General features: G+C 40.7%; 1 protein-coding gene across 5 annotated transcripts in view; it reads left to right on the plus strand.

The window, feature by feature from the left end:
* Window positions 1-6,248: 6,248 nt before the first annotated feature.
* Window positions 6,249-26,659, plus strand: part of PRCP (prolylcarboxypeptidase) — a 70,997-nt gene continuing 50,586 nt past the window's right edge. For 2 of the 5 annotated variants that reach the window (XM_082844920.1, XM_082844921.1), the window contains exons 1-2: window positions 6,249-6,302; window positions 7,729-7,911. In XM_082844920.1, coding sequence (XP_082701046.1) covers window positions 7,744-7,911 — 168 coding nt within the window. In that variant the 5' untranslated portion in view covers window positions 6,249-6,302; window positions 7,729-7,743. Of the gene's footprint in view, window positions 6,350-6,630; window positions 6,691-7,728; window positions 7,912-26,659 lie in introns of those variants that run through there. The other 3 variants (XM_082844917.1, XM_082844919.1, XM_082844918.1) reach the window with 3 other exon arrangements.

Here is a 26,659-nt window from a genome sequence, read left to right on the forward strand (position 1 = left end):
CAAAGGCATCCTCCCTCTACACTTCCTCTAAAATCCAGTTTGGGGTAGGGTGTAACAAGGTGGTACACCTGCCTAAGAGCTAGGAGAGATAAAACAAGGCAAAACTCCCTCCTGAAAATGTCATCTTTTACCTGATTAAAATCTTGCAGTTTAGAATGAAGCCTCAATTCCTCACAATGCCTGTCAGGCCCTAGCTCATCTAGCCCCACCTCCTTGACCTCACCTTGTACCACTCACCCCCTTAATCACTGCACTTCAAGCCATGCTAGCTTTCTTTCTGCTCCTCAAACACACCAAATAATCTTTCTTAGGCTTCTGTGCTTACCTTTCTCTTTGTCTAAAATGCTCTTCCCTCAGTACTTCAAATAGCTGGCTCATTCTCATCCTTCAATCTTTAATGTTACCCCTTAGAGAGCCCCATTTCATCTCAGGTAAATACTTCCTTCCTCTTAGTTTCTATGATATCACACAGTTTACTCCTTCATGGTACTAATCGTGCTCGTGATATATGCAATCATGAAAATTATATATCAGATGATACATGCTTACTTGTTTTTGTTAGTTCTACCCCCATTAATCTTAAAGTTTCATGAAGATGGAGACCTGGTCTATCATGTCACCTATAAATGAAAAACATATATAAGCAGAAATATTTGGGAATTAATTTCTAAATTAATTGTGCAAGCACTAACTGCTGTTATTTTTAAAGGAAGGAAGGTTAAATTGTCATTATTTAAGGGTTTACTGCCCTCTAGTGGAGAAATAAATAAATTTGAGAACTGAAATGAAAAAGGTCATTGAAGTATTTTTACTATTTGCGTTTCACTTGGTAAATTCCAGCAAATGGCTAAAAGACTTTCCATTCATTGGCTGGTGAAAAAAATGCAATAAGATCCTTTTAGACAGTCACTATTAGTTATTCCTTTTGTTATTTTCATAGTATTTCCTTATGATTCTTGTCATCTAGTTTGTTTTGCCTCTCTCTCTACTGCCTGACTTAAAGTATGTTGAATTAATGTTTGATGGATAACTGAATGAAGCATCAGGAATGAGCGAATATTAAAGTTAGGAAAACATGATCACAGACTTAGGAACAATTCCATATGTGGTATCTATTGCAATTTATCTTTCTTCTTGATTTTATTGGGAAGGATGGTGATATTGCATTACATTACTTTCAGTTCCATCACAGTCAGCAAACCATATTCCAAGTTAATAAGTCCAATATATTTACTTATTTATCAATCATTTATTGTGCAGCTGATAAATACCAGGTGATGGGAATAATATAAGAGATGGACAAAATATACAAGGTCCCTACCTGGTCACTAGACTTATAGTGACCAATAATCACACCAAAAAACTGAAATTGTGGAAAATTCTATAAAGAAAAAGTACAGAATACCATGAGAAAATACAACAAGGGGACTGATCTAGTCTTAGCTTGGCGGGGATGGGGAGAAAGAGAATAGTTAGGCACACAGATAACCTTCTTTTAAAAAGTACTTTCTCTCAGAGTTGTCAGATTAAAGGTGATTTTTATTTCCATTTTAAATATTTTCTAAATATTTCTTATTTAAATATTTTAAATATTTCTTATTTAAATATTTTATAAATGTATTACTTTTTTAAATTAGAAAAACCAATAAATATAATAAAAACCTTGGGGCCTCTTAATCTCTCACATATAAAAGTAGAAACAGGAGAATGAGATGGAGAGAGAGGGAGAAAAGTATAAATGTTAGGGAATTAATTAGGACCTCAGTTGGCTTTTGTTTTGACGGCCAGAGATTGCTCAAGTCAATGTCCAGGACTGAAGACTCTGATAGACTTATGCTTATGAAAATATGCTGGGTCCAGGTGGACATATTATAGTGCATTTTTAATTTAACATGGAATACTCTGGACTACTTGCTTTCTCTGTTTCTAGCCATGGGAGATGAACTATAATCCAAGATGCTTTACTAATTTATCACAAAAAATTACTGTCACAAGGAAGGAACTCATCTTAAGCCCATATCTTCTTTTGGATAAAACTAGATGTTAAAAAAAAATATTAAGCTAAATTATAAACAAAGTTACTTGAAGAAGGGGCATTAGGTGAAGCAAATATTTAATGGAATCATGCTAACACAGGTGATGCACCCTTTTCACACTAGAGATGCTTTGGGTTCTCAAACTTTAGTGTGCATCAAAATGACCTGGAGGGACTGATAAACCACAGATTTATGGGCCCCAATGTCAGAGTCTGATTTCATTAAGTCTGGGATGAGGGCCTGAGAATTTGCACGTCTCACAAGTTTCCAAATAAGGCTTATGTTGCCTACACGTGAAAACTACTATTAAGGCTTTTCAGCTTAATTCCCTCATTATCATGTTTTTAGAAGTTAACTTAATAGCCTATAAAAAAATCACGCTCATATATGCACACACACTGATACAGTTTTTTCCTCCTTTGGACTAGATTAGAAAATCCAAAATAATTGGTCTACTAGAATAATTCTTCTTAAGTGTTAGATCATGGAGAAAAAATTTAATTAAGTATTTAATGTGAATTAGCCTATGGGGAGGGTGGTGAAGAGAAGTGTAAGATGTGGATTCTATTTTAATGAAGTTTATAACCTGGTTGGGCTCATAAATTCTTCTGAATGCTTTACAGTTCTCTCTCTTATACGATTATCTGATCCACTCAGAGAAATTAAGTAACTAATTAAAGGTCAAGAAGCAGGTAGCATCAGGTCTGGAATTCATGCCTTCTGATGAGTAGCTCACCAGTCTTTCTAGTCCATTACATTGTTTGCTCAAGCTTCACACAAACTATTTGTATTTGTTTCAAGGCTGTGACCAAAGGATGAAATCACTCCTTTAAAAAACGACTCCCCACTTCTAATGGCATACAGAAAAGGAGATGTGACTAACTCTTCTCCCTTTCTTCATTCCTTCCCAAACTGTTCCTGCTTTGCAAGAAAATCTTTGTCACTTTGTTGCTCTCAGATTTCCCGTTTCACATTTTACAGGACAGAGTCCTCAGCTATGGAAAGGGTGGGTATTCTGAGTTGCTTTATTAAGACTAACTAATGGTCTCCTCGAAGGGTACATACTTTGTCTAATTTTCTAAAGGCAGTCATAACAAGTCCCTGAGAAATGATTTTCTGACGTTAACATGAAAAATCTGGAAAGGGGAGAGGCAGGCAGGAGATAAGAAAATTAAATAAGCAAAAACCAGACAAAACCTCTTTTATTTGGAGAAATACTGGTGAAAAATATTTTTAAAACATTAGCCAGGAAAATCTTAGTGAGTATAATGCACAGTTTGTCCACTGCATTTATGATAGGTAAAGTACTATTCTAGGGATGGGGAAGGGAACAGGGTTACAGATAGAAAAAACAGGCTCTGTGTTCAAAGAATTTATAATCTATTGGCTAAGACAGACAATGTAGAACTACCAACAAAGTGACACAAAGGTACACAATATGTGTAAGTTCCAGACTTCCATATCTCAACTGCTTATCTGACAGCCAAATGTATTTGGATATCTCATAGTCATCTCAGGGCTTAATAGGCTAAAAAAAAAAAAAATCTGAATTCTTAGTTTCCTTTCAAACCTCTTTAATAGTAATTTTCTCCATCTCAGTAAATGGCAGTACTCTTCAACTAGTAATTCAAGCCAGATACCCAGGAGTCAAGTCATCTTTCATTCCTTTCTTTCCCTCAAGTCCCACATCACATTCATCAGTCTTTTTTGACACCCTTCAGTCTATTTCTGCATCTAAAAACCATCATTCTGGGACTTCCCTGGTGGCACAGTGGTTAGGAATCCGCCTGCTAATGCAGGGGACATGGGTTTGAGCCCTGGCCCGGGAAGATCCCACATGCCGCGGAGCAACTAAGCCCGTGCGCCACAACTACTGAGCCTGCACTCTAGAGCCCGTGTGCCGCAACTGCTGAGCCCACGTGCCACAACTACTGAGGCCTGCATGTTCTTGGGTCCATGCTCCTCAACAAGAGAAGCCACTGCAATGAGAAGCCCGCGCACCGCAACAAAGAGTAGCCCCTGCTCGCCGCAACTAGAGAAAGCCCACGCAAAGCAAGGAAGACCCAACGCAGCATAAATAAATAAATAAATAAATAAATACATAAATAAATAAGAACCATCATTCACTCTTCCCCTAATATATTCTACCACCAGCTTAATCCAAACCACCATCATCTCCTGCTTATGCTGCTGTATTAGAATCCTGACTGTGTGATCTGGTCCCTGACCATTTCTCCAGACTCATCTCATAAAACTGTTCTTTCTGAACATGATCCAGCCACACTGGTCTTTTTTTAGGTTCTTGAACACTAAGATGCCAAGCTCTTTCCTGCTTTAAGGTCTTGGCATAACCTATTCACTCTGGAATGTTCTTCCTTTCTTCTGTTGCATGGCTGTCTTTTAGGTCTCAATTTAACTGTCAACTCCTCAGAGAGGCCTTCTCAGACCAACCCAAATCAAACAAATTCCACTTTACTCTTCTTAAGTCCACCCATAAAAGGTTTAAGTTCCATTAGAACAGGAATCTCGGACTGCCCTGGTGGCATAGTGGTTAAGAATCCGCCTGCCAATGCAGGGGACATGGGTTTGATCCCTGGTCCGGGAAGATCCCACATGCTGCGGAGCAACTAAGCCCGTGCGCCACAACTACTGAGCCCGCGCACCTAGAGCCTGTGCTCCACAACAAGAGAAGCCACCGCAATAAGCCCGTGCACTGCAATGAAGAGTAGCCCCCACTCCCCACAACTGGAGAAAGTCTGCGTGCAGCAACGAAGACCCAATGCAACCAAAAATAAAAAGAAAATTAAAAAAAAAAAGAAAGAACAGGAATCTCACATCTTGGTCACCATTGTAATCCTAGTACCTAGCAGTTCTTGGAACAGAGAAGGGAGGCATTTAAAAACTATCTGTAGAATGAGTAACTAACTACTGGGTGCTTTGTGACCCAATCTTGCAGGGTTAGGAAAGGCTTCTTAACTTAGAAGGCTTCATAAACGGAGACCCAAGGAATGAGTAAGAATTAGCTGTGTTGGTGATGGGATTTAGAAGAGGTCTGGAGGTGAGGGATAATGGTGCATTTGAGGAACTCAGAAAGACAAGAAGGGCCCTGTGAACCATGTTAAACTTAAACCTGAGGGCAAATAGGAGGGGCTGAAGGAAAGGTTTTTAATGGGGCATGCCAGATCAGATTTGTGCTTTATCAGCCTCCAATGTGGTGTCTGGATTGAAATGTAACAAGATTGAAAGAACAAGAACCAGCTGGGAGGCTACTGGCATAGTTATGTAGTAGTCGTGCTGAACCAAAGTAATGACAGTAAAAGTGGCGAGAAGTGTATGGATCTGAGATATTCAAGAGGCTGGTATGACTGGCTGGATGTGAAAGATAAGAAAGGCACCTAGAAAACTTTCAAGTTTCCCAAGGGGGAGGGGGAATAGGGGAGAAAAGGATTGCGAGTTTGGGATTAGCAGAGGCAAACTATTATATATAGAATGGATAAACAACAAGGTCCTACTGTACAGCACAGGGAACGATATTCAATATCTTGTGATAATCCGTAATGGAAAAGAATATGAAAAAGAATATATGTGTATAACTGAGTCACTGTGCTGTACAGAAGAAATCAACACAACATTGTAAATCAACTATACTTGAATAAAATTTTTTTTTTTAAAAAAGTAAACTTTCAAGTTTCTGGTTTGAGCACACTGCTCAGTTAAGCTCTTTCCCTCTGGGTCGTCAAAGCAGTTTGGAAAAGCCAGCTGCCTACTTACCTCCGAGCACCTCAAAAGTCGCAAGTAGCACCTTTTCCTCCCTGTATGTCCGGTTCCAGACGCTCACCCGTGTCCACCTGATGGCACATACAAAAGCTAGCTGAGTGACTGCAGCAGCACTGTCTCAAATTAAAATAATTGACCTTCTTACTCTTTTACGCTCATAACCGCCCTTTTCTAGAAGAGACTGACTCCTGAAAAAACAACATAGAATGCACTGAGTCTCACTCAGAATGACGTTAAGGGTCTCGTTAGGAGTCTCCGGCCCTTGCTCCCCGAGAACCTCCTCTTCCAGCTCCTCACCTGAAGCACAGGACGGGGATCCTTGCCCGGGCGAAGCACAGTGACGCAGACCCGCAAGACTCAGCGGTAAACGAGCGCCCTCCAATCGAATCTCCCGCGCTTCCTTCCGCCGGAAGTGACGCTATAGCCGTCCTTCCTCAGAGCCAATCAGAAGAAGGAGCCGCCGATGGTGGAGATTTAGCACAACAGCCTGTGAGCCTTTGCGGATGACCGTTTTTGTCAGACAGGGTTTGACGAAGGTTCTTTACCGACTGGGGGAGCACTAGTACAGTCTGTAAAGTTGGTTTTCGGGTAGCGTTGAGCCAGCTGGGCGTAGGGACCCCAGGAAGGGGTGGGGGTGGGCGGGAGCGCCCCTTGGACCGGGGTTCAGCGGGCTGACTGGAAGGAGAAGCGGACGTGGGTGCTGGGGGAGCCGCGAAGACAAAAGGGGCCTCTGCCGGCTAGGGATGGCACTGCCGGGGGGCGGGGGGAGGGGAAGGCGGGGCTTGAAGCGGTTGCGGGTTGCCGGAAGAAGAAAGGAGGCGTAACGTGGAAGAAGGGCCCTGGATCTAGTGGGATTCCCGGGCGACCTCCGTTGTCGGTGAGGGATGGCCTGTGTGGGCTACATGGAGGTTTGGGGTGACCCACCAACAGAGTACCATAGGAGGTGGTTAGGCTGACATCATGGAGGTGGGGTGCAAAGGAGCCACACTCAGCGGTCTGCGAAGCCAGTGCTCCACCGCCTCCTGAGTGACCTAGTGCAAGTCCCAGCACCTCTCGAGCCTCAGTTTCCTCAGCTATAAATGGGAATAACAATCATACAGGACCCACAAAATAGGTGGGATGGTTGAGTTAGATGAGATGGTGCGCCACTAAGCCTAGTGCTGTAGTGAACCATCAATAAATTGTCATGGTACTGCCCACTGGGAAAAAAAGAAAAAGCACACAGTGAGAGTTGTGAGTTAACTTTTATTGGGGACAAAATGAGGACTAGAGCCCGAGAGACAGCATCTCAGATAGCTCTGTGGAGCTGCTCCAAAGAGGTAGGGGGGAAGGTCAGTCACAAGGAGCAAATGTCACCATTGATGATCTTAGTGCTTTTCTAGATATGAGAAGATGCAAGAATTTGGGCTCATAAAACCTCCTAAAACTATATCTGAAAGGCCTGTCCTGCCAGTTTTTCCCAGAGCACAGAGTGCCTCATTCCTGATCACCCTGAACTCCTTTTAGGGTGTGTTGAAGGTCAAGGCTGCAGTGGCTAGTGACTTAATCCTTGTAGAGGCTGATGGCAAGTACCAATTTTTAGTTGGCTATACTATTATCGATATTATTACTATTATATGGAATTTGTGGAGGACAAGGCTGTGGCAATGGAATTAGAGTGCGACCGGAATAAAGGTGGTCTCTAAAGAGGGAATGGTACAAGAGAGAAGTAAAATCTGGTGGCACCTTCTGGGACGGGGACAGGGACGGGGTCTGTATGGCTTGGGCGACCCGGGTTTGTGCGGAGTTGCTGAGGGGCGGGGTGTGGCTTTGGGTTCCCCCCGGGGAGGAGGGGCTTGCTGCCGCGGGCGGAGCTGCGGGCGGGCCCGGCTCGGGCTGCGCGAATCTGGCAGTCTCCCTTTTACCCTCTCTGCAGCAGCCAGCCTGAGCCATGGGGCGTCGCTCCCTCCTGCTCCTGCTCCTAGCTTTCCTGACTCCTGGGGCCGCCACACCGGTACCGCCGGCCCTGAGGGCCCTCAGCAGCCTGCACTTGTCAACCAGCTTCAGATCCCGTCCCGCTGTTGCCATGAAGTACTCGATTCACTACATCCAACAGAAGGTAAGGGGGAAGGGGTTTGGGGTGGCGGAGCGGGTGGCGAGGACTGGCTTCGTGGTTCCCAGGCACCAGAGCTCACCCGAAATTTCGGACCCCTAATGCCTAGGACTTGTCTGAACTTTGGCTTACACTTTACAGATGGTGGCCCCAGGTCCCCAGTCTGTTTAAATTCTGTCCTCCCATTACCAATGATTTATTATCAGTTCTGGCTCTACACTCTCTTCTGTGATTGGCCACAGCAGTGACTCCAACGCCTTCTGCTTCCAGAGGCTGCCCTAATGAAAACTCCTTTGGCCTCCCGCCAAATTCAAATTATTTAATCCCAACTCTGGCACCTACTTCAAGGTGACAGTCATCCTTTGTCCCAAAGCAGCCCCTAAATTCAAACTTCCACTATCTTATTAGATAATATCTAGTATTTATTCAACCTAAATTACCAGCCTGTTGTCTCATGTTCAGCTCAGAGTTGATTTTGTAGACCTTTTTAAATTTTTTTATTTTTTAAAAATAATTATTTTATTTTTGGCTGCGTTGAGTCTTCGTTGCTGAATGCGGGCTCTCTCTAGTGATGGCGAGCGGGGGCTACTCTTTGTTGTGGTGCGCTGGCGTCTCATTTCGGTGGCTTCTCGTTGTGGAGCATGGGCTCTAGGTGTGCGGGCTTCAGTAGTTGTGGCACGTGGGCTCAGTAGTTGTGGCTCGCGGGCTCTAGAGCGCAGGCTCAGTAGCTGTGGCACACGGGCTTAGTTGCTTTGCGGCATGTGGGATCTTTCCGGACCAGGGCTCGAACCCGTGTTCCCTGTGTTGGCAGGCGGATTCTCAACCACTGCGCCACCAGGGAAGCCCCGTGTAGCCCTTTTATTAAGAGTTTTTAACCTTCCCTATTCTCCGTGAAACTGAACATATATGTAGCTCACACTTGTAAAAGAAGTTATAGGATTTTCTCAAGATTTGGGGAGGGGGGTGGGGGTGAGCATCTCTATAGTTCTGAAGCCTGAGTTTAGGGGTTTAAGGTAGGCATAATGCCTTTGTGCTTGGCTGAAGCATGAGGTAGGTATTCCCTGAGAAGCCTGGATGAAGAAGTACATCCTGTGTGAAATGACAGGATCCCTTACAGTTCTGTATTTCTGGGAGCCTGTGAAAAGATAGGCAAAGATTTGGGAAAGGTTGGGATTAGAAGTGCAAGAGTCTGAGGTTTGGCTTTAGGAGTCAAATAGACCAGGATTCCAATCTACTACCTCTGTGACCTTGGGAAGTTTCAAGTACTTCTCTGTGCCCAATTTCTAGATCTCCAGAGGATTTGGTGATGGTTAAATGAGAGCAGATCACATGTCCCTAGCAGAGTATCTGGCCTCAAGTAAGCACTTATTAAACTCATGGTTACTGACCTATGAATTCTGAATAGGAATTTGAGATAGAGGGATGGTGTGAACTTATAGAATAATTTGTAAGAAATTGTTTTTAACCCAGAAATTTAGAGATTATGAGGAAGAGAAAGCATTCTAGTTTTAGCAGGAGTACTAGGAAACAGGGGTCTTTTTCTTAGGCAACTCTCTAGGCTACAGTTTCCTCATTTGTAAATTGAGAGATCTGGACAAGGACCAGTGTGTTTCACATTTTACTGAGGAAAATTAAGGGCTCTTTATGGAGCTGTCTCAAAGGGATGGGGAAGGCCCAAGTGGAATCCAAGTTAGGGTACCCCAGAACTCCCTCTCTCCCTGACCTCTTTCAGCCTGAACTTTATGTTTTTATCTGTTTTATATACTGGGATATTGCAGAGTTCCATAATTAAAGTGAAATTGAAGGGGAACTATTGGAATGAAGATCTCTACAATCCTTTTAGGAATGATGAGAGAGAACTATCAGCAGAAAAGCGGGGTAGGGATGAAAGGGTAGAAGAGACTGAATGATCTCTTAGGTCCTAATTTATATTCCTTCACTGTGGATTCCTTTCTTGACCATTTCACTCTTTAGATATATAAGTTGAGGCCAGTTCTTTTTCCATTTTTGGTGATTTATAAGATCTGGCCTTAGCCATGTTTTGCCCTCTGGCTTATATTTAGTTCATATTTTAGGACACAGATTCTACAAATGTTTTATTACCATGATAATTTTCTCTACATCAACTCCAATTGAGTTTTATTTCATTTTTTTGAGAAAAACTTTCACATATGTATTTGTTGCATAATAATGGTTTTATAGTAATTGCCAACTTTTCTGGACCATAGATTTTTAGTTGGGACTGAAAAGTATGTGTAAACTCAACTTTAATTTTTTTAGTTAGAGCACATGAAATACTTTTATGCCTTTTAATAATAAGCAATTATTATTATAACTAAGGTTTAGTTTTTTTATTTTTATTTTTTTTTGCAGTATGCAGGCCTCTCACTGTTGTGGCCTCTCCCATTGCGGAGCACAGGCTCCAGACGCACAGGCTCAGCTGCCATGGCTCACGGGCCCAGCCGCTCTGCGGCATGTGGGAACTTCCAGACCGGGGCATGAACCCGTGTCCCCTGCATTGGCAGGCGGACTCTCAACCCCTGCGCCACCAGGGAAGCCCCTAAGGTTTAGTTTTTATTCAAGGTTTAATTTTCATCAAACATTATGATAATTTTATTTATCTGTGGTTATATCTGTCCAGCTGACCAAGCGATTCCCAGCTGTCCTTATATGCACATAAGCTCCATGAATGGTCTTGGTAAAAAAGCTGAGCCCTCCTTCATAACTCTGATTACTTGCAGAATGAAGGGCCAAGTCCTTAGTATTGTTCCTCATTTCATAACCCCAGCTGGTCTTTCAGCTTCATTTCCTGCCATAGGCCCCCGCCTCCCCGCGCCTTCCCTGTACACATATACTTTTAGCAACATAGAACATAGAATTGAAGTTGACTGTGTCAGAAATTGTGTCTGGAATACCATCCCTCTTCTCCGCTAGTTAAACTCATACCTCTAGCCCAGCTGAAATGTCAACTTTCTTGACTTTAGTTGGTCTTTTTTCACATGTACTATTTTGTATGTGTCTCCTCAGCTAGATAGCACTGTCCAGTACCCAGAAGAGCCCATAAAAATATAAAGTACAAAATAAATATTTGTTGAGGGAGTGAATGGATGACTATCCAATGAAAACCCAAACAAAGCAAAGTCTACCATTATTTAATTGACACAAATCATTTTTTGTTTATTTTTCTTTTTATCTTTTAATTCTGTTCTTTACCAATTATATTTCCTCTTCTTTCAGCGTCTTCAAATGTTGTTGATTTAGTAGGAATATTTGATTTCTTTTATCCAAAATAACTGAATCAGGAGACCAGACAAAGGATAAGCACATCACTCGGGCACATCAAGGCTCTGGGTACATGTGTGATGCCAGTGTTGTAAAAGGCTCCTTGGGATGCATGGCTTGTGGTTATGAGGTTTCCCTACTCTTCATTACCCTCCTACTCCCACCCGAGCCCCTCTGACTGGAATGTGAATCCTGAGGGCATTTTACTATGTGATGTAGTGAGGAAGGAGAATGGGTCCTTTCAGGCTGTCATTTTCCTCACTGGTGAAAATAGAAATCAGTGTTTACTGAATTAGTCAGGGTTCTCTAGAGAAACAGAATCAATAGGATGTGTCCGTGTGTGTGTGTGTGTGTGTGTTTATGTATATCTTTCTCCACAGAGAGAGATTGATTAATTTTAAGAACTTGGTTCATATGATTGTGGAGCCTTGTAAGTCCAAAATCTGCAGGGTTCGCCAGTGGGCTGGAGACCCAGGGAAGAGTTGCAGTTTGAATCCAACGGCAGTCAATTTGCATAATTCCTTGCTCAGGAGAGGTCAGTCTTTTTTTTTTTTTTTTTGGCGGTACGCGGGCCTCTCACTGTTGTGGCCTCTCCCGTTGCAGAGCACAGGCTCCGGACGCGCAGGCTCTGGACATGCAGGCTCAGTGGCCATGGCTCACGGGCCCAGCTGCTCCGTGGCATGTGGGATCTTCCCAGACCAGGGCACGAACCCGTGTCCCCTGCATTGGCAGGCGGACTCTCAACCACTGCGCCACCAGGGAAGCCCCAGTCTTTTTTACTATTTGGGCCTTCACCTGACTGGATGAGACCCACCCACGTTATGAAGGGTGAAGCTGCTATACTCGAAGTCCACTGATTTAAATGTTAATCCCATCCAAAAAACATCTTCACAGAAACATCTAGAATGTTTGACTCTTTTGGGCACCATGGCTCAGCTGAGTTGACATGTAAAATTCACCATTACATCTACCAAGGTTGTTGTGAGGGTTAAATATGGTAATTCAGGAAAGCACATGCATGGTGCCTGGAACATTAGGAAATTAAGGAACTTAATAGAGTAAATGCTGGTTCCTCCCCTGCTCTCTCTTAAAACCACACTCTCCGTAGTGCTATACCTTTCAGGTTGATCCAGATGCTGACAGTTGTGGTAATGTCTGTTCTAGAAACCTAGTGGTCAGTCATCTACACTCAACTATTCTTATTTAACTACTGAACAGTGTTTATGTGAGAGCTCTGCATCTTGGCCCAGCATTGAACTCATGGCTGCTGACTCCTGCAGGGCCTTCCCACAGCTCCTTCCTTATCTACTGTGAGACCATCACAGTGGACTAAGCTATTTTGATTTATGTATGTCCCTTACAGTTCTACTTTCAATTCCTTTTCTGGGTTTCCCTTTCTTGTCATGGTGGCCCTGATGTCTAGTAAAATGGAGCTGTGTCAGGCCTCTTGGAAGGGCCTATTGCTTTTTCTCCTCCTCGTCCTCTTTTCATTTTTCCCTTCTTCTCTTTTTCTTATTGGTTCATCTGTTGATGGCCTTCCCTTGAGGCCTGGAGCATACCGTCACAAATATTATGTGAATTCTGAACTGATTTCTGTTTTTGCTCACAGAATCATTGTCAGAAGGGGTCATTGTAGTCCACCCCTTAGATATGATGAATTGACTGTGATCAAAATTATGGAGGGTTAAGAACTTGATAGAGCTTGAATACCATACAGGTTTGAGAATGAATTCTGTTTCTAACACTACCTGAGTAACTTCAGACAAGTTACTCTGAGCCTCCATTTTTATAATCAGCCAAATAGGGATAATTATACTACTCATCTCACAGACTTCTTGTGAAATGAGCTGATATGTGTAAAGTGCTTATCAGGCACAGTTTAGATCACTTGGTAAACACTCAATAAATGGTAAATGTTATTTTTATTTTATCTTGCAGTTTCTTAATATGGCTTTTAACTTACCTCCTCTCCACTCAGAATAAAATATTTAAGTCATTCCTTATCATACCTAAAATAATTATTCTTGAAAATATGAAAATCTTTGTGAATTCTTTTCTGTTACATAAGTAGTACATATGTGTCTTTTTACCAGTGGGATATAATATAGTACATTTGTAAATGAGGCATAGAAATTAATTTTTTTCCTCACTTGAAATCATTTTCTTTCACATAAGACTGATATATAAAGAAAGTCATCTGAAGCTATTTCTATTTTTTTTCTATGCTATTTTGAGTTTTGGTAAATTGTGGAGGGGAAAATATATGATAATAAATGTATCCTTTTAGGTTTTTGCAAATACCTTCTCTTCTTGATAATAATACTAAATCTAACCTGTCTTTCTGATAGAAGAGTTTTGAATATTTTATCAGTTAATGCTAAAATGTAATTTCAGCAAAAATTTTAGATTTTGTACTGTCATGTTTGTATCCATCAGCATACAGGGACTTTGTGCTTTAGCCACATAAAACACATTTTCAAAATTTGAGTGCTAGTATCAGCCCTGCCACTAACTTGTGTTAATATTGATACCTTGGGCAAATTGCTTCGCTCTAGATCTCAGTGTACTAATATGTAAGATAAGAAGATTAGATCTGCTGATCTCTGATGCATCTGTAATTCTGTTCACAACTGCCTCCTGTCTATAGGGCATTATATCAGGAGCTGTGGAGATGTAAGCACAAGTTCTATTTTTTGCCCTACCCATTAATTGCCTTTGGTAAATCAGACCTAAACAATTTTTCCATGTCAACTTTGAATAAGATACAGACTCAAATCATGTAAAATGTTTTTTAAATTAAAAATTAGCTCTCCCACTGATACCATATTTATAACATAGAACATTGTATTTATGTTTATGATTTTAAAGTTTGCTTGGTTGAAGGTGGATTGGAGAAGAAAGAAGAATCAGAGGTAAGAAGAATAACTGATGATATGTGTTATTTGTTTTCCTTCCCAGTGCCTTGCATGGTACCCTCTACATAGTATTTCTTAATAAAGATTTTTTGAATAGAAAAAATTGGCTATAAATTAAAATGAATATGGAGTAAGGGGGGAGAGTAAATTGAAATATGCAGTGCATAAGTATCTAATGCATTAATAATAATAATAATCTGCTACCATTTATTGAAATATTTATATGCTCTAGATACTGTGCTAAATACTTAATAGACATTCACTTATTTAATCCCTGTAGCCATCCTACAAGGTAGATGCTATTATTGTCCAGCTTTATAGGTGAGAGAACTATCATACAGAGAGGTTAAGTTACATGTTCAAGGTAAACCACTTATCTGTACCATTTTGTTTTTCTAAAAATAAACTCATGAGTTCTAAAATGAATGTCATTACCCTGCTTGTTGTAGTAAGCAGGATAGGCTAGGTTGTGCTGCAGTAACAAAACTCCAAAATTTCAGTGATTTAATCCAATAGAAATTTGTGGCTCACAGTGTATTTCCATTCAGGTGAGCAGAGGGTTCTGCTCATTACATTCACTTAGAGACTGAGGGTCTGATAGAGGCTTCCTCTCAATTTATGCTTTCACGATCAATGTAGCAGTGGAGAAAGAACATAGAAGGCTTCTGCTAGCATGTAAATGCTCCAGCCTGGAAATGATAGGTCACTTCCTTTCATAAGTCATTGGCCAGAACAGGTTACATTGCTTTCTCTAACCACAGGGTGGGGAGACAAAAAGTATTGACTCTGGAGTGCCTAGAAGGAGAGAAGGCACTAAAGACTGCCATACTTAATCAGTCACTTACTCACCTACCCATCCACTTACTCAATGTTTATCTAATTCCTTTTATATTTCAAGCACCAGGCTAGGTCCTGGGGAGGCAGCGATGATTACATCCTGGAGGACTTCACATTACATTTTTTGACCATTCCAATAGCACATACTTAAGTTGTATCTGAAAAATATGGAAAAGCACTAATAAATTTGTAATGTCTTGGCATTTATTTGATGTTACGGAAAAACCCGAACGAACATTTTGGCCAACCCAATATATGGCTGCAGCTCACAGATTGCTTCAAAAAATAGCCCTAAAGTGAGGCTGTTCTACTTAGTATTTTCTTGCTCAGCTTACCATCATCATATATATGTACATATACACATATATGTACACATTGAAGCACATAATAAAAAAGGGAATTAATTTATTCATATTGTCATTCAGTAATTAAAAATAATTGTTTTGGGGCTTCCCTGGTGGCGCAGTAGTTGAGAGTCCGCCTGCCGATTCAGGGGACACGGGTTCATGCCCCGGTCCGGGAAGATCCCACATGCCATGGAGCAGCTGGGCCCGTGAGCCATGGTAGCTGAGCCTGTGCGTCCGGAGCCTGTGCTCCGCAACGGGAGAGGCCACAGCAGTGAGAGGCCCGCGTACCGCAAAAAAAAATAATAATAATTGTTTTGCTTTTTTTTTTTTAATAAAAGAAACAATATATAGATTTATACAAAAAATCTTACTTGTGCTTTGTAGGTATTATATAATTGTCCATCAAAACAGGAAAATTCTGCATTGATAATATATATTTTATTGGGGAATATATAAAAATCTTTTTTTCTTCTAGTTCACAATTTAAGAAAAGTCCTAGTTATTGTTTATGAGCAGCGAACAATGAAATTTATTGATTATCTAATCTGGGCCAGATATTATGCTAAAATCTTTTACATACTGGTTAATTATTACAATCACTTTTAAAAATAGATGGCTTCATTGAGGTTCATATAGGCTAAATGTCTCGATCAAGCTATTAAGGGAGAATATTGTGAGTTATATTTTAATCTGTTGCTTCCAAGATCTATGACCTTTCATTCAGTTGACACCATGATGCCTCTATGTTGTAAGCAGTAGTAACAAAACTCACATCTCTGTATCTATTTATATTCCACATTCAGTCTTTACAACAATCCTGTGAGGTAGATATCATCCTCATTTTTAGATGTGAAACTACCAAGGTTCAAAAAGATCAAAGAAGGAAACATCCAAAATAGCCTACTTGTAAATCTACTGGTTTTTCACTGTAAATATATCATTGTAAGTGATTTGTGGTGTATCCATTAAATGGAATATTATTACCTGTTAAAAATGATGGTCTTGAAGTATATCTGATGATGTGGAAAAATAGTCATGAATTAATGATGTGAAAAAAACAAAATGGAAAACTGAATGTACAATGTATTTCCAGATTCATTTACTCAATTTTTTTTTAAGTGCCTACTATGTGCCAGGCACTATTCTAGGCAGTGGGGAAAGAGCATTAAAAGCATTGGGAAGAGCAAGTACAAAACCCATGAGGTAGGTGTGTGCCTGATGGGAAAAACTGCAAGGAGGCCAGTATGGCTGGAGGGATGTGCCCAAGGGAGAGAGTAGTAGGGGATGAGGACAGTGAGGAGGAGAGAGAATGTACATACTCCTCTAGTAGAGAAGGAAGGCAAATGAACTAGGGAAATAGAGTTTGACTGCAGGGCCATTGTGAAGTCTCATGCAAGTTAGTAAGACCACATGACATGGCTGTATGTTTCTATAGCTATATTCAGTTTCTTGGGTATGGGTGTGGGGTTGGTGGAGAATGCTTTTCAACTAGGATTTTGCCCTTTTGCCAAATGAGTAAAACAAAATGAGAGAGAGACATGGAAGCTGAGGGGTGTATGCAAAGGAGTTATGGACCACAGGATTTAAGCCAAGTAGGGAGGTGAGTGAGGATGGGGTGAGGGACAGTGAAAAGGTGGATAATGTGAGGTTGAAGGATTTGGAGAATCATAGTAGAAGAGGGAATGAGCTGGAAATATAGAGGAAGTAGAATGCTTAAAATTGAGGGTGTGGCAGGATTACAGTTACTGGGAGTGACAAGGTCTAGGGTTTGACCATGGGTTAGTGACCAAGGTAGGTGAAGGACAAGGTCCTTGGAGGAGAGGAGCAAAAGGAACTAAAGGGCCAAGATACTGAAGTCACTAAGAGTTTTTTTTTTTTTAGTAAGTATTTATTTATTTATTTATTTATTTATTTTTGGCTGTGTTGGGTCTTCATTTCTGTGCGAGGGCCTTCTCTAGTTGTGGCAAGCAGGGGCTACTCTTCATCACGGTGCGCGGGCCTCTCACTATCGCGGCCTCTCTCATTGCGGAGCACAGGCTCCAGACACGCAGGCTCAGTAGTTGTGGCTCACGGGCCCAGTTGCTCCGCAGCATGTGGGATCTTCCCAGACCAGGGCTCGAACCCGTGTCTCCTGCATTGGTAGGCAGATTTTCAACCACTGCACCACCAGGGAATCCCATCACTAAGAGTTTTGAAAGGAGTTATGTTGGAGCGACAGTGAACAAGGAGCTAAAATCTTCAAGGCATGAAAGGAAGTGAACCAGGGGTCAGTAGATGATTGTAGTGAGAAGGGTAGTGGGGTGTTATAGTTTGATGACATAATATTTAAAGGTAGCGAATTGGGGAAGACGGAGGAAGAATTAGGAACAATGGAAATACCTATTCCACCTTCAGACCCAGTGGTGGGAGAGGTTTGAGAGAAAAATCAACTACCAATTGAGAGGGTCAGATATGTTTAACAATATGTTTATAGCGGCACAGAGAAAGAGTAGAAGAAAATATACTAAAATAGTAACAATGGTGGAAAGATGTGTGATGTTTCATTTTATTCTTTATACTTTTCTGTATTTTTCACATTATCTGTGATGAATCTGCATTGTTTTATAATCCATTTAAAAAGAGTATTATTAAAAAAAAAAAAAAGCAGTTGCCCTGTCCTGGCTCACACAGGCAGTATGTGGCAGTGTCAGAACCTGGGCCTCAGGACTCCAGACTGCACTACCCAGCACCACATCTCTGGGTAAACGCTCAGACTACTCTTGTTTCTCTTTCGTTGCCTGGCTATGGCTGCTTTGCCATTTTTTCCTTGAATATTTTACATCCTTATCTTCCATACACAGCTGAAACAAGGATGAAGAACTCATTTGAGTGGAGATAGAGGAAAAAAAGAACAATGGCCCTTTATAACCCCATTTCAACCTAAGGTTTTACTGAAAGGAAGGGGAGAAGAGGGTGACAGGAAAGAAGAAAGGTTTCCAGAGGAATTGTACATGTTTCAAAGAGACGGGGAGGAATTCAGGCCACCTAAGTAGAACCAAGGCATATATTTTCCCTAAGTCTCCAACCCCTCCTATCTGTACTTTTCACAGATAGGAGCCCATGGTTCCTCTCATGGCTGCTTTGCAGATCATTCCCAAATCCATAATTGTAGATCGATCTGTCTTTGTCTCACTTTTGACATATTTCTCTAAGAATAATCATAATAGTAATAATCGAAAATATTTATTGGGCTCTTACTATGTACAAGGCAGTGTTCTAAACACTTTACATATATTAGCTAATTAATTCTCACAGTGACCTCACGAGGTCTCGGTACTGCTATCCCCAATTTATAGATGGAGAAACTGAGGCACCAACTGCGTTTTAATTACTACCTCATCTGCCTCCTTATATTTCTACTTGGATCTGTAGTTCTAACTCAAAACCAGACTTATCTGGTTAAGTGGTGACTTTCTCCTGGTGGCGCTATTATCATTTAAAAAAAATTATTGAGGGCTACATATATGCCAGGCATGGTTCTTGAGACAATAGTTGGACTGCTTGTGTGGAGCTTATTTTCTGGTTAGGAAGTAGATAGTAAGCAAATAAACATTAAATAAATAAGATAATTATAGATTGTAATGATTGCCTTGAAGGAAATAAGCAAGGTGATATGTATGTGTAAATATGGGGTACAGCGGATGGGAAAGGCTTATCTCAGGAAGGTTTCTCTGAGGAAGGGACACTGGATCAGAGAGGGAAAAGAAAGTATAAAGTCCCTAAAGCTTGAAACGTCAGGTATTTTTGGCTCTTCTTTCTCCCATATTCTTTGTAACAACAAGTTACGTTGATTCTATTCTCAGAGTATATCTGTTATTTTCACTTGTATGGCCGTCATGCTTTGTTGCAGCTTCTATTACTGCCTTCTTGGACTGGAAGAGTCTCTTAACTGGCCTTCCTTGCAACCTACAGTTCCCCCTCCACTGCAGTCCCCATGGGCCACATTAATCACCTCCCCTCCAGTCAAACCACTCTTCCGCTCAGGACCTGCAATGATTCCTGATTGTTTGCTTTATTAAGAACAAAATCCTGTATGTTTGAGGCCTTCCACCCTTTGGCTGCAACCCACCTTTCCAGTTTGCTAATCTGTTCTCCACACATGCCCATTTCTTTCCTGTTTCTATGCTTTAATCCACATTGTCCCTTTGCCTGGAATGCCTCTCCTCTGGCCCTTCCCTCCTTTATCAACCCCTTGCATTTTTTAAGCCCCATCTCAGACACTGCCTCCTCCAGGAGCCATTTCTTAATCGCCCAGAAAGTGTGTGATTGGTCAGATCTTTCTTTGTACTTCTCTCATGGCATGTGTCTTACTCTAGCCTTGTGTTAAAACCTTTTGTTCCCTTTTTAAAGCAGGAAGCCTGTCTTGAAGGATCCATACCCCTCCACAGCATACAGCACACTCTTTTACTTAGAGTGTCATCTGCACAAACGTTTTTTGAATCTATATCTTCCCCCTTCCCTTTTTCTGCTTCTCTGCACATTGCGGTAAGGAAGGGGTGTGTATGTATAGGGAAGGAAAGAGTGTGGAAACTTGATTCTCAACTGTCTAAAAGGCTTTGGGGGAAGAAGGTAGGAAGCCAGGCAAATAAAAACAGGCTTACTTGTTCTCATCCTCTTATTTGGATGATCTGGAAGCTGGTTGTACTGACCCTTCTCCCAAAGTATCTACATAGAAGGAGTCGTGGGAGGGAGTGCCGCAGCCCCTGTTTTTTCTGCTTTGTGTGAGGATGTGGGCTAGGGGAAGGGTGAAGAATGAATGTATCAGAAACAATATCTCCTTAAAAGCTCCTTCTGTGGTGGCTGTGTACTTGCCTTTGTTTATTAGAGAGCTAAAGTAAAGGGAGTACTTTTTATGGTTTTGGCTTTTCATTTGTAAACAGAGGCTAATTAACTATGTGTATTTGTAAATCCTTGCTTTCTATTGTGTATGAATCAGTTAGTTCCAAGTTGCCCTTCAGTGCTGCGACTGGAGAGAAGCAGCTGCCCTGTCTCTGTCAAGCTCATGATCTCTTTCTTGCTGCTTGTATTGTGAGGACTGCCCACGTGGGGTTAAGATAAGGCAGATTTATTAAAGTCAGATTTCTTTAGGAACTTTTCCCAGAGCAGCCCTGCAGTTTGGTTATATGATACAATTTATATGTATGAAAGTATAACTATTACAGAAGTTATGATAGCTAACATTTATAGAGTAAAGCAGCACAGTTATATATTCATTCAACAAATATTTATTGAACTCTCCCTATGTGCCATATATGGTGTCAATAGCTAGGGATAAGGGGAAAACAAAAACGTACATCATAAAGCTTACAGTTTAGTGGGAAAGAAGATAGTGACAAGTAATTACAAGTGTGATGTGTGTTTTAAGGAAGTAGTTTGCTGCGGAATCTATGGTACGGTCCTAAGTCTTGCGTATTAGGGCTTCCTCTGGTCAGTAATGGTGTTAAAGCAGAGACAAGAAGCTGAGTAGGAGTTGGCAAGGAGAAGGGAGGTGATGGAGATTTCTGTCCAGGTAGAGGATGTATCATGTACAACATACTAATTTAGGAAAGAGTAGGAGGAATTGAAAGGAGGTCAGTAAGACTGGGACAGGGGGCAGAGATGATGAGGCAGGAGGTGGGCAATCAACACTGTGAAGTCAGTGTTGTCACTATTTCCACTTACACACTCATGGTGTGGGTATTCCTTCTTTGAAGCTTTCATTGACTTTAAGAACATAACTTGGTGTTGAGTTGGTGCTGGGGCAGAGCACTGCTCTGTTCACTATAGTACGACATGTTCACCTTGTGACAGGTACTGCATATGTGCTCTTCATATAATTATCTTAAACCCTGCATGAAGGTACTACATCTCTTTTACAGAGGAATAGAGGGCTCAGAGATGAAGTAATTTTATTCATGATCACATAGCTGATAAATGATAACACCAGGATTTAAACTGAGCTTTTGTGTCATCAGAACCCATACTCCATGTTGCCTCTGTAATAGCTGTATTTCTGGAATAGATAGAAGATTTCGTAATTTATGGTCTGATTTAGAGATAGTTGTGGAAGTCATATTATATTAAGGAAATCCAGATTACACATTAATAAAGTTGAGGAATAAGAGGAGTTTCAATTCTCTTTTTAACAGCAAGTTGGGTGATTTTGGAGAGTAAAAAGAAACATAACAGAGTTTTTAACAATACAGAGCTTTCTTCTGGCTTTGGTTTTCTGTTATGGAAAGAAGAATTTAAATGAATGGGATTATAGGATTATATGGTAGCTCTAACTACCATATGATCCTGCATTCCCATTCCTAGGCGTATACACAAAGAAAACCATAATTCAAAAAGATACATACACCCCAGTGTTCATTGCAGCACTATTTACAATGGCCAGATATGGAAGCACCCTAAATGTCCATCGACAGAGGAATGGTTAAATATGTGGTATATATATACAATGGAATATTACTCAACCATAAAAAAGAATGAAATAATGTCATTTGCAGCAAGATGGATGGACCTAGAGATTGTCATACTGAGTGAAGTAAGTCAGAGAGAGAAAAACAAATACCATATGATATTGCTTATATGTGGAATCTAAAAAACATGTTACAAATGAACCTATTTACAAAACAGAAATAGAGTCACAGATGTAGAAAAAAAACTTATGGTTACCGGGGGGGAAGAGGGGGCAGGGATAAATTGGAAGATTGGGATCGACATATATAACTACTATATATAAAATAGATAACTAATAAGGACCTACTGTATAACACAGGGAACTCTTCTCAATACTCTGTAATGACCTACATGGGAAAAGAATTTTAAAAGGAGTGGATATATGTGTATGTATAACTGATTTACTTTGCTGTACAGCAGAAACTAACACAACGTTGTAAGTCAACTCTACTCCAATAAAAGTTAATTTAAAAAAATGAATGGGAACTACGTTAGTAGCAGAAGGGGACTATGACACCTGAGACAAAATGTACTATGAAATATTTTTGGGTGGCTCTGTACATTCTAGAGTAAAGGATGTTAAGAGACCTCCATTGATGATCACAAAAAGGCATTCTCCATGGGGAATAAAGTAATGAGGTCACTACTGTGGAACTTTGTCCCCTTAAGCTTGGTGCTTAATACAGTTTACCATAAATACATTAGCAAATCCTCCATTTTAAGCTTTCCCAGCAGTCCATGTACAAAATTTGGCTTGGAATAAGTTAATAAGAATTCATATAAAGGTCCCTAATCTATGCTGCATGGACTAGTCCCTGCCATATCTTCATCTTCCACTCCACTTGCAGAGGGCCTTGCATGTTCCCCCTCCTACCCAGTAACTCCAAAGGACAGAGGTCACTGTTTGGCACTCTGTTTTTGAAAGTCTCCCAGTCTCTGGGTTAGGGAGTCAAGTCCAGTTAACTCTACCCATGTATTTTGTTTTCTTTAGAAGTCTGGATATTGGTCTCATCTTTAAACACACTGTTTAGAATAATAGTACTAGGCTCCTGTTTATTTAATAAAGTGTTATTGTTTTAAAGGATATTAGACTGAAAATTTAAGCTAATCTCTTTAACCAGTTTTATGAGAAGGCCGGCTATTTGAACCATTGTTTTGCCACCTAAGAGGAAATAAGTAGTTCCTTGAGATGTGGATTTATAATCTTCAGCATATGAAGTGATGAAGGGGATATCACAGATTATTTTAAATTTCTTTATAAATAAGATATCCAAAGCTACCGTGTTTCATTGCTGCAGTATGTACCTTTCCTCAGAGCTACGTAGTTTATACAGCAATGAATGTGTACCAAAAATATATTGCACTGTCCTAGCACTGGTTACTGGTAACTGGGCAGAAAGTCAAAAGCAAAAGCATATCCCATACTAGACCACAACATATTTGGTGTGTGAGATGCTCTCACTGTCACCAAGTCATTACCTAAGAGAGCTGAAAAAAATTTTATTTAAAATTTTACTTTGCAAGGTTATGGCTTTTTAAGTGAACACTCAGAACAAATTGCTGAGGTTTCATATATTAATTTCTTCCTTCTAAGTGGCAATATTAAACACATAATATAAATTGTGTATGTTCGTGTGTGTTTTTGGAAGTGGTTTCAGACTTGGGAGGTGCATGCTAATAATACACTGCAAAATATATTAATAATACACCAAGCTCTCACTTCCTGCCGGCCCTTGCTGGGCACTTGCATGGATGTATTATCCAAGTTAATCATCACAAGACACATCTGGGATAGGTATCATTATTATTATTATTTTTTATTTTACGGATAAGAAAACAAACCCAAAGACATGAAGTACCTTGTTCAAGTTCAGCTAGCTCTAATAGATAGCAGATTTGGCACTCAAACTCAAATCTGTCTTCAAATTCCCATCTCTTTCCACTACATCACAGAACATTTGTGGTTTTCAGGAGGAAAACAAAAAACAAAGTGTTTGAAAGATGCCCTTGGTACTGGTTAGATTTTATTAGTGTAAAAGCACGTGTGTGTTTTGTGTGTGTGTGTATTTAAGCCTTGACACACTTTGGCATTTTTGATAAGTTTTGCTGATAGCATATGACTAGCATGTTTGGCCAGCATCATTGTGATTTAATAACCTAATTTAAACAAGGAACTGCAACCCAAACAATGGCTGATTCATCAGATAGGAAAGTGAGGAAGTACTTGTTATCATTTGTCAGTTAATTTTTATTTTTATGCAGTTTGAACCATGGGTCACACTGCAGACACTGTGCTTTAAAACTGTCGGAAACCTCTGTCACTTCCTGAGCACTGATGGCCTCTTCCTTTGAGGGAGCCGCTCATACAACAATTTTGGAAAGCAGTGATGATGACTTCCTTCTCCTTGGCGTCGGATGCTTCCTTTCTCTTGAACAATTGGCTTTAAATGACCATGACTGGTGCAGCCAGTGCAGACCAAAACAGGCTTTTTGTTTGCCTTTATATATAGTCTAGACTATATAAATATCTAGAAATGACCACACTTTAAAAGAGAAGGGAATTCATATTTACCGAGCATCTCTCCATGATCTCCTCAAAGGCAACAATCTTGGGTTTCACTCATCTGTGGTTCTGGGAGGCCACAGCACCAAGCTCTGTATATGTGGAACTGAGCTGATGGAATGACACTGCGTATTATGTCCTGTTTTATTGCAGACATTAAATGCAAATATCTGACCTTAGGCAAGGTATAGAAGAGCCTATTGCTGTTACTTATATACCCCCAGTGGTTTGGTCCATCTCTGAAGAATGTGAGTGTTACCATGGTGAAATGGATGTTGGCTGAGATGCTAGGGGAGTTACTTTCCAAAAAATATGGATCATGGTTTTTAAAGATTTCCAGAAAGGCTTTTTGCAGTCAAATTCTATAACATTGCCATATCCTTTTATTAATTTGAATTTATAGTCATTTGTCTGTAGTGTCTATTCTTCATGTGACCTTTCTCTACTCCACACTCAAGGCAAATATATATGTACACTTTTTCCTGTTGGTCTTCCTGCAAAGCTTTATTCTTTAAATACTTCAATTTTCGAGGTGTCTGGCTTGTTTTAACACTCGCATGTTCCCTTCTGTTAAAAAATGTCTCCCTCTAGGAAGCCCTTTTTTGTTAATTGGAAAAATAGTGAGGTCTTCTGTTGGTCTTTTGCTCCTAATTCATACTCCAATTCATTTACTGTCCCTCCTTCATCTTTGATTACACATATCTAACAAGTGCAGGCAACTTTAGTTGACGTGCAGATTCCATGTACTTCATTTAATTCCAAACTGACTGAATCCATGCCTCTCAGGATATCTTGACTGCCCCATTCCTGGCTTAGCTAGTGTAGACTTAGGCAATGGAAATACATTTTAGGATCAACCTTTACAAACATCAATGTGCTAGGAAAAAAATCTCTAACACTTGTTATTTATTATTGACACTTTGTGCCATGCATTACACATTGGTCATCTCATTGTTTTGTACACACTATGCTGGGATGTGGTTTATACAGTGCTGGTATCTCTCTGCTTGGAATGGTTTGTCTTTCTCCTTTCTTTGCTTGGCACGCTCCTGTTCATCCTTTGCTGCTCATGTCTTGCACCACCTTCTCTGTGAAACTTTATGGGACTGCTTTTCTTCTTTCCGATGGGCTGGGTAATTGACTTCATCCCCTTTGTGTCTCCCATTGCACTCTACAGGTACTTCTGTGCTACTACTCTGGATTGCAATGATTTGTTTATATGTTTGTGTTCCCATTAGCCTGTGAGCAGCCTGAGTGCTGGGACCACATCCATCAGTGTATCTTCAGTGTATGCGCTCAACAGCTGTTTGAATGAATAACTGGCCCAAGCTGAAGTGGTTACTCCGTCTTCTGAACGCTGTTGGGTATCCCTTAGTAGTCTTACAGATTTTTCCTTTGGTAGTTAAATCATTCCTTTCAGGGATTTTTCCTTTCACAGGGGCAGGTGGGAATAACACACATTCATTTCCTCTTTACTTGTTTTCTTCCTTAGTGTTTATGTGCTTGCATAATAGCAGGGCTTGTAATTGAGATTTCCTGACTTGGATTGTATTTCTAAATACTAAGGAGCAAAAGCAGGATACTGTAAGGGAGAAGATTTATTTCTTGTTTAATACTCATCCATTTTGAGAATGAACAAAAAAGACTTTTTAAAATGGGGAACTCTAAGAGGTACTATGCTATGAGATGAAAACACCATCACTTACAAATAGTGGTAATTACCTTTTCATTGTAGCCTTCTAGAATTATAGCTGTTTTTTTTTTTTTGCGGAGCACAGGCTCCGGACGCGCAGACTCAGCGGCCATGGCTCACGGGCCTAGCAACTCCGCAGCAATGTGAGATCTTCCCGGACCAGGGCACGAACCCGTGTCCCCTGCATCGGCAGGCGGACTCACAACCACTGCGCCACCAGGGAAACCCTTGAATTATAGTTTTAAAGGAAGGGGATATTCTTTTTTTTTTTTTAACATTTATTTATTTGGCTGGGCCAGGTCTTAGTTGCAGCATGTGGGATCTAGTTCCCTGACCAGGGATCAAACCTGGGCCCCCTGCATTGGGAGTGTGGAGTCTTAACCACTCGACCTCCAGGGAAGTCCCAAGGGAGGGGATATCCTATAGTAAGTAGTGTTGACAGACTGTAATTCTTACCCCTGAATAATTTTCCTAAGAATGTGCTGTTTCTTTTCCACTGATTTTTTCCTTCCCTTCCTTTCTTTCCTCCCTTCCTTCCTTCCTTTCTTTTTTAAATGAAATGAGCCTTTGAGGCGAAGCTTTTCTTGGTTATATACTTTCTGGCAGCTCTTTTCTCTTGTAGAAGATCCTTTATGTA

This window comes from Leucopleurus acutus (genome assembly GCF_964270905.1).
Source record: "Leucopleurus acutus genome assembly, chromosome: 8".
Classification (NCBI taxonomy): Eukaryota; Metazoa; Chordata; class Mammalia; order Artiodactyla; family Delphinidae; genus Leucopleurus; species Leucopleurus acutus.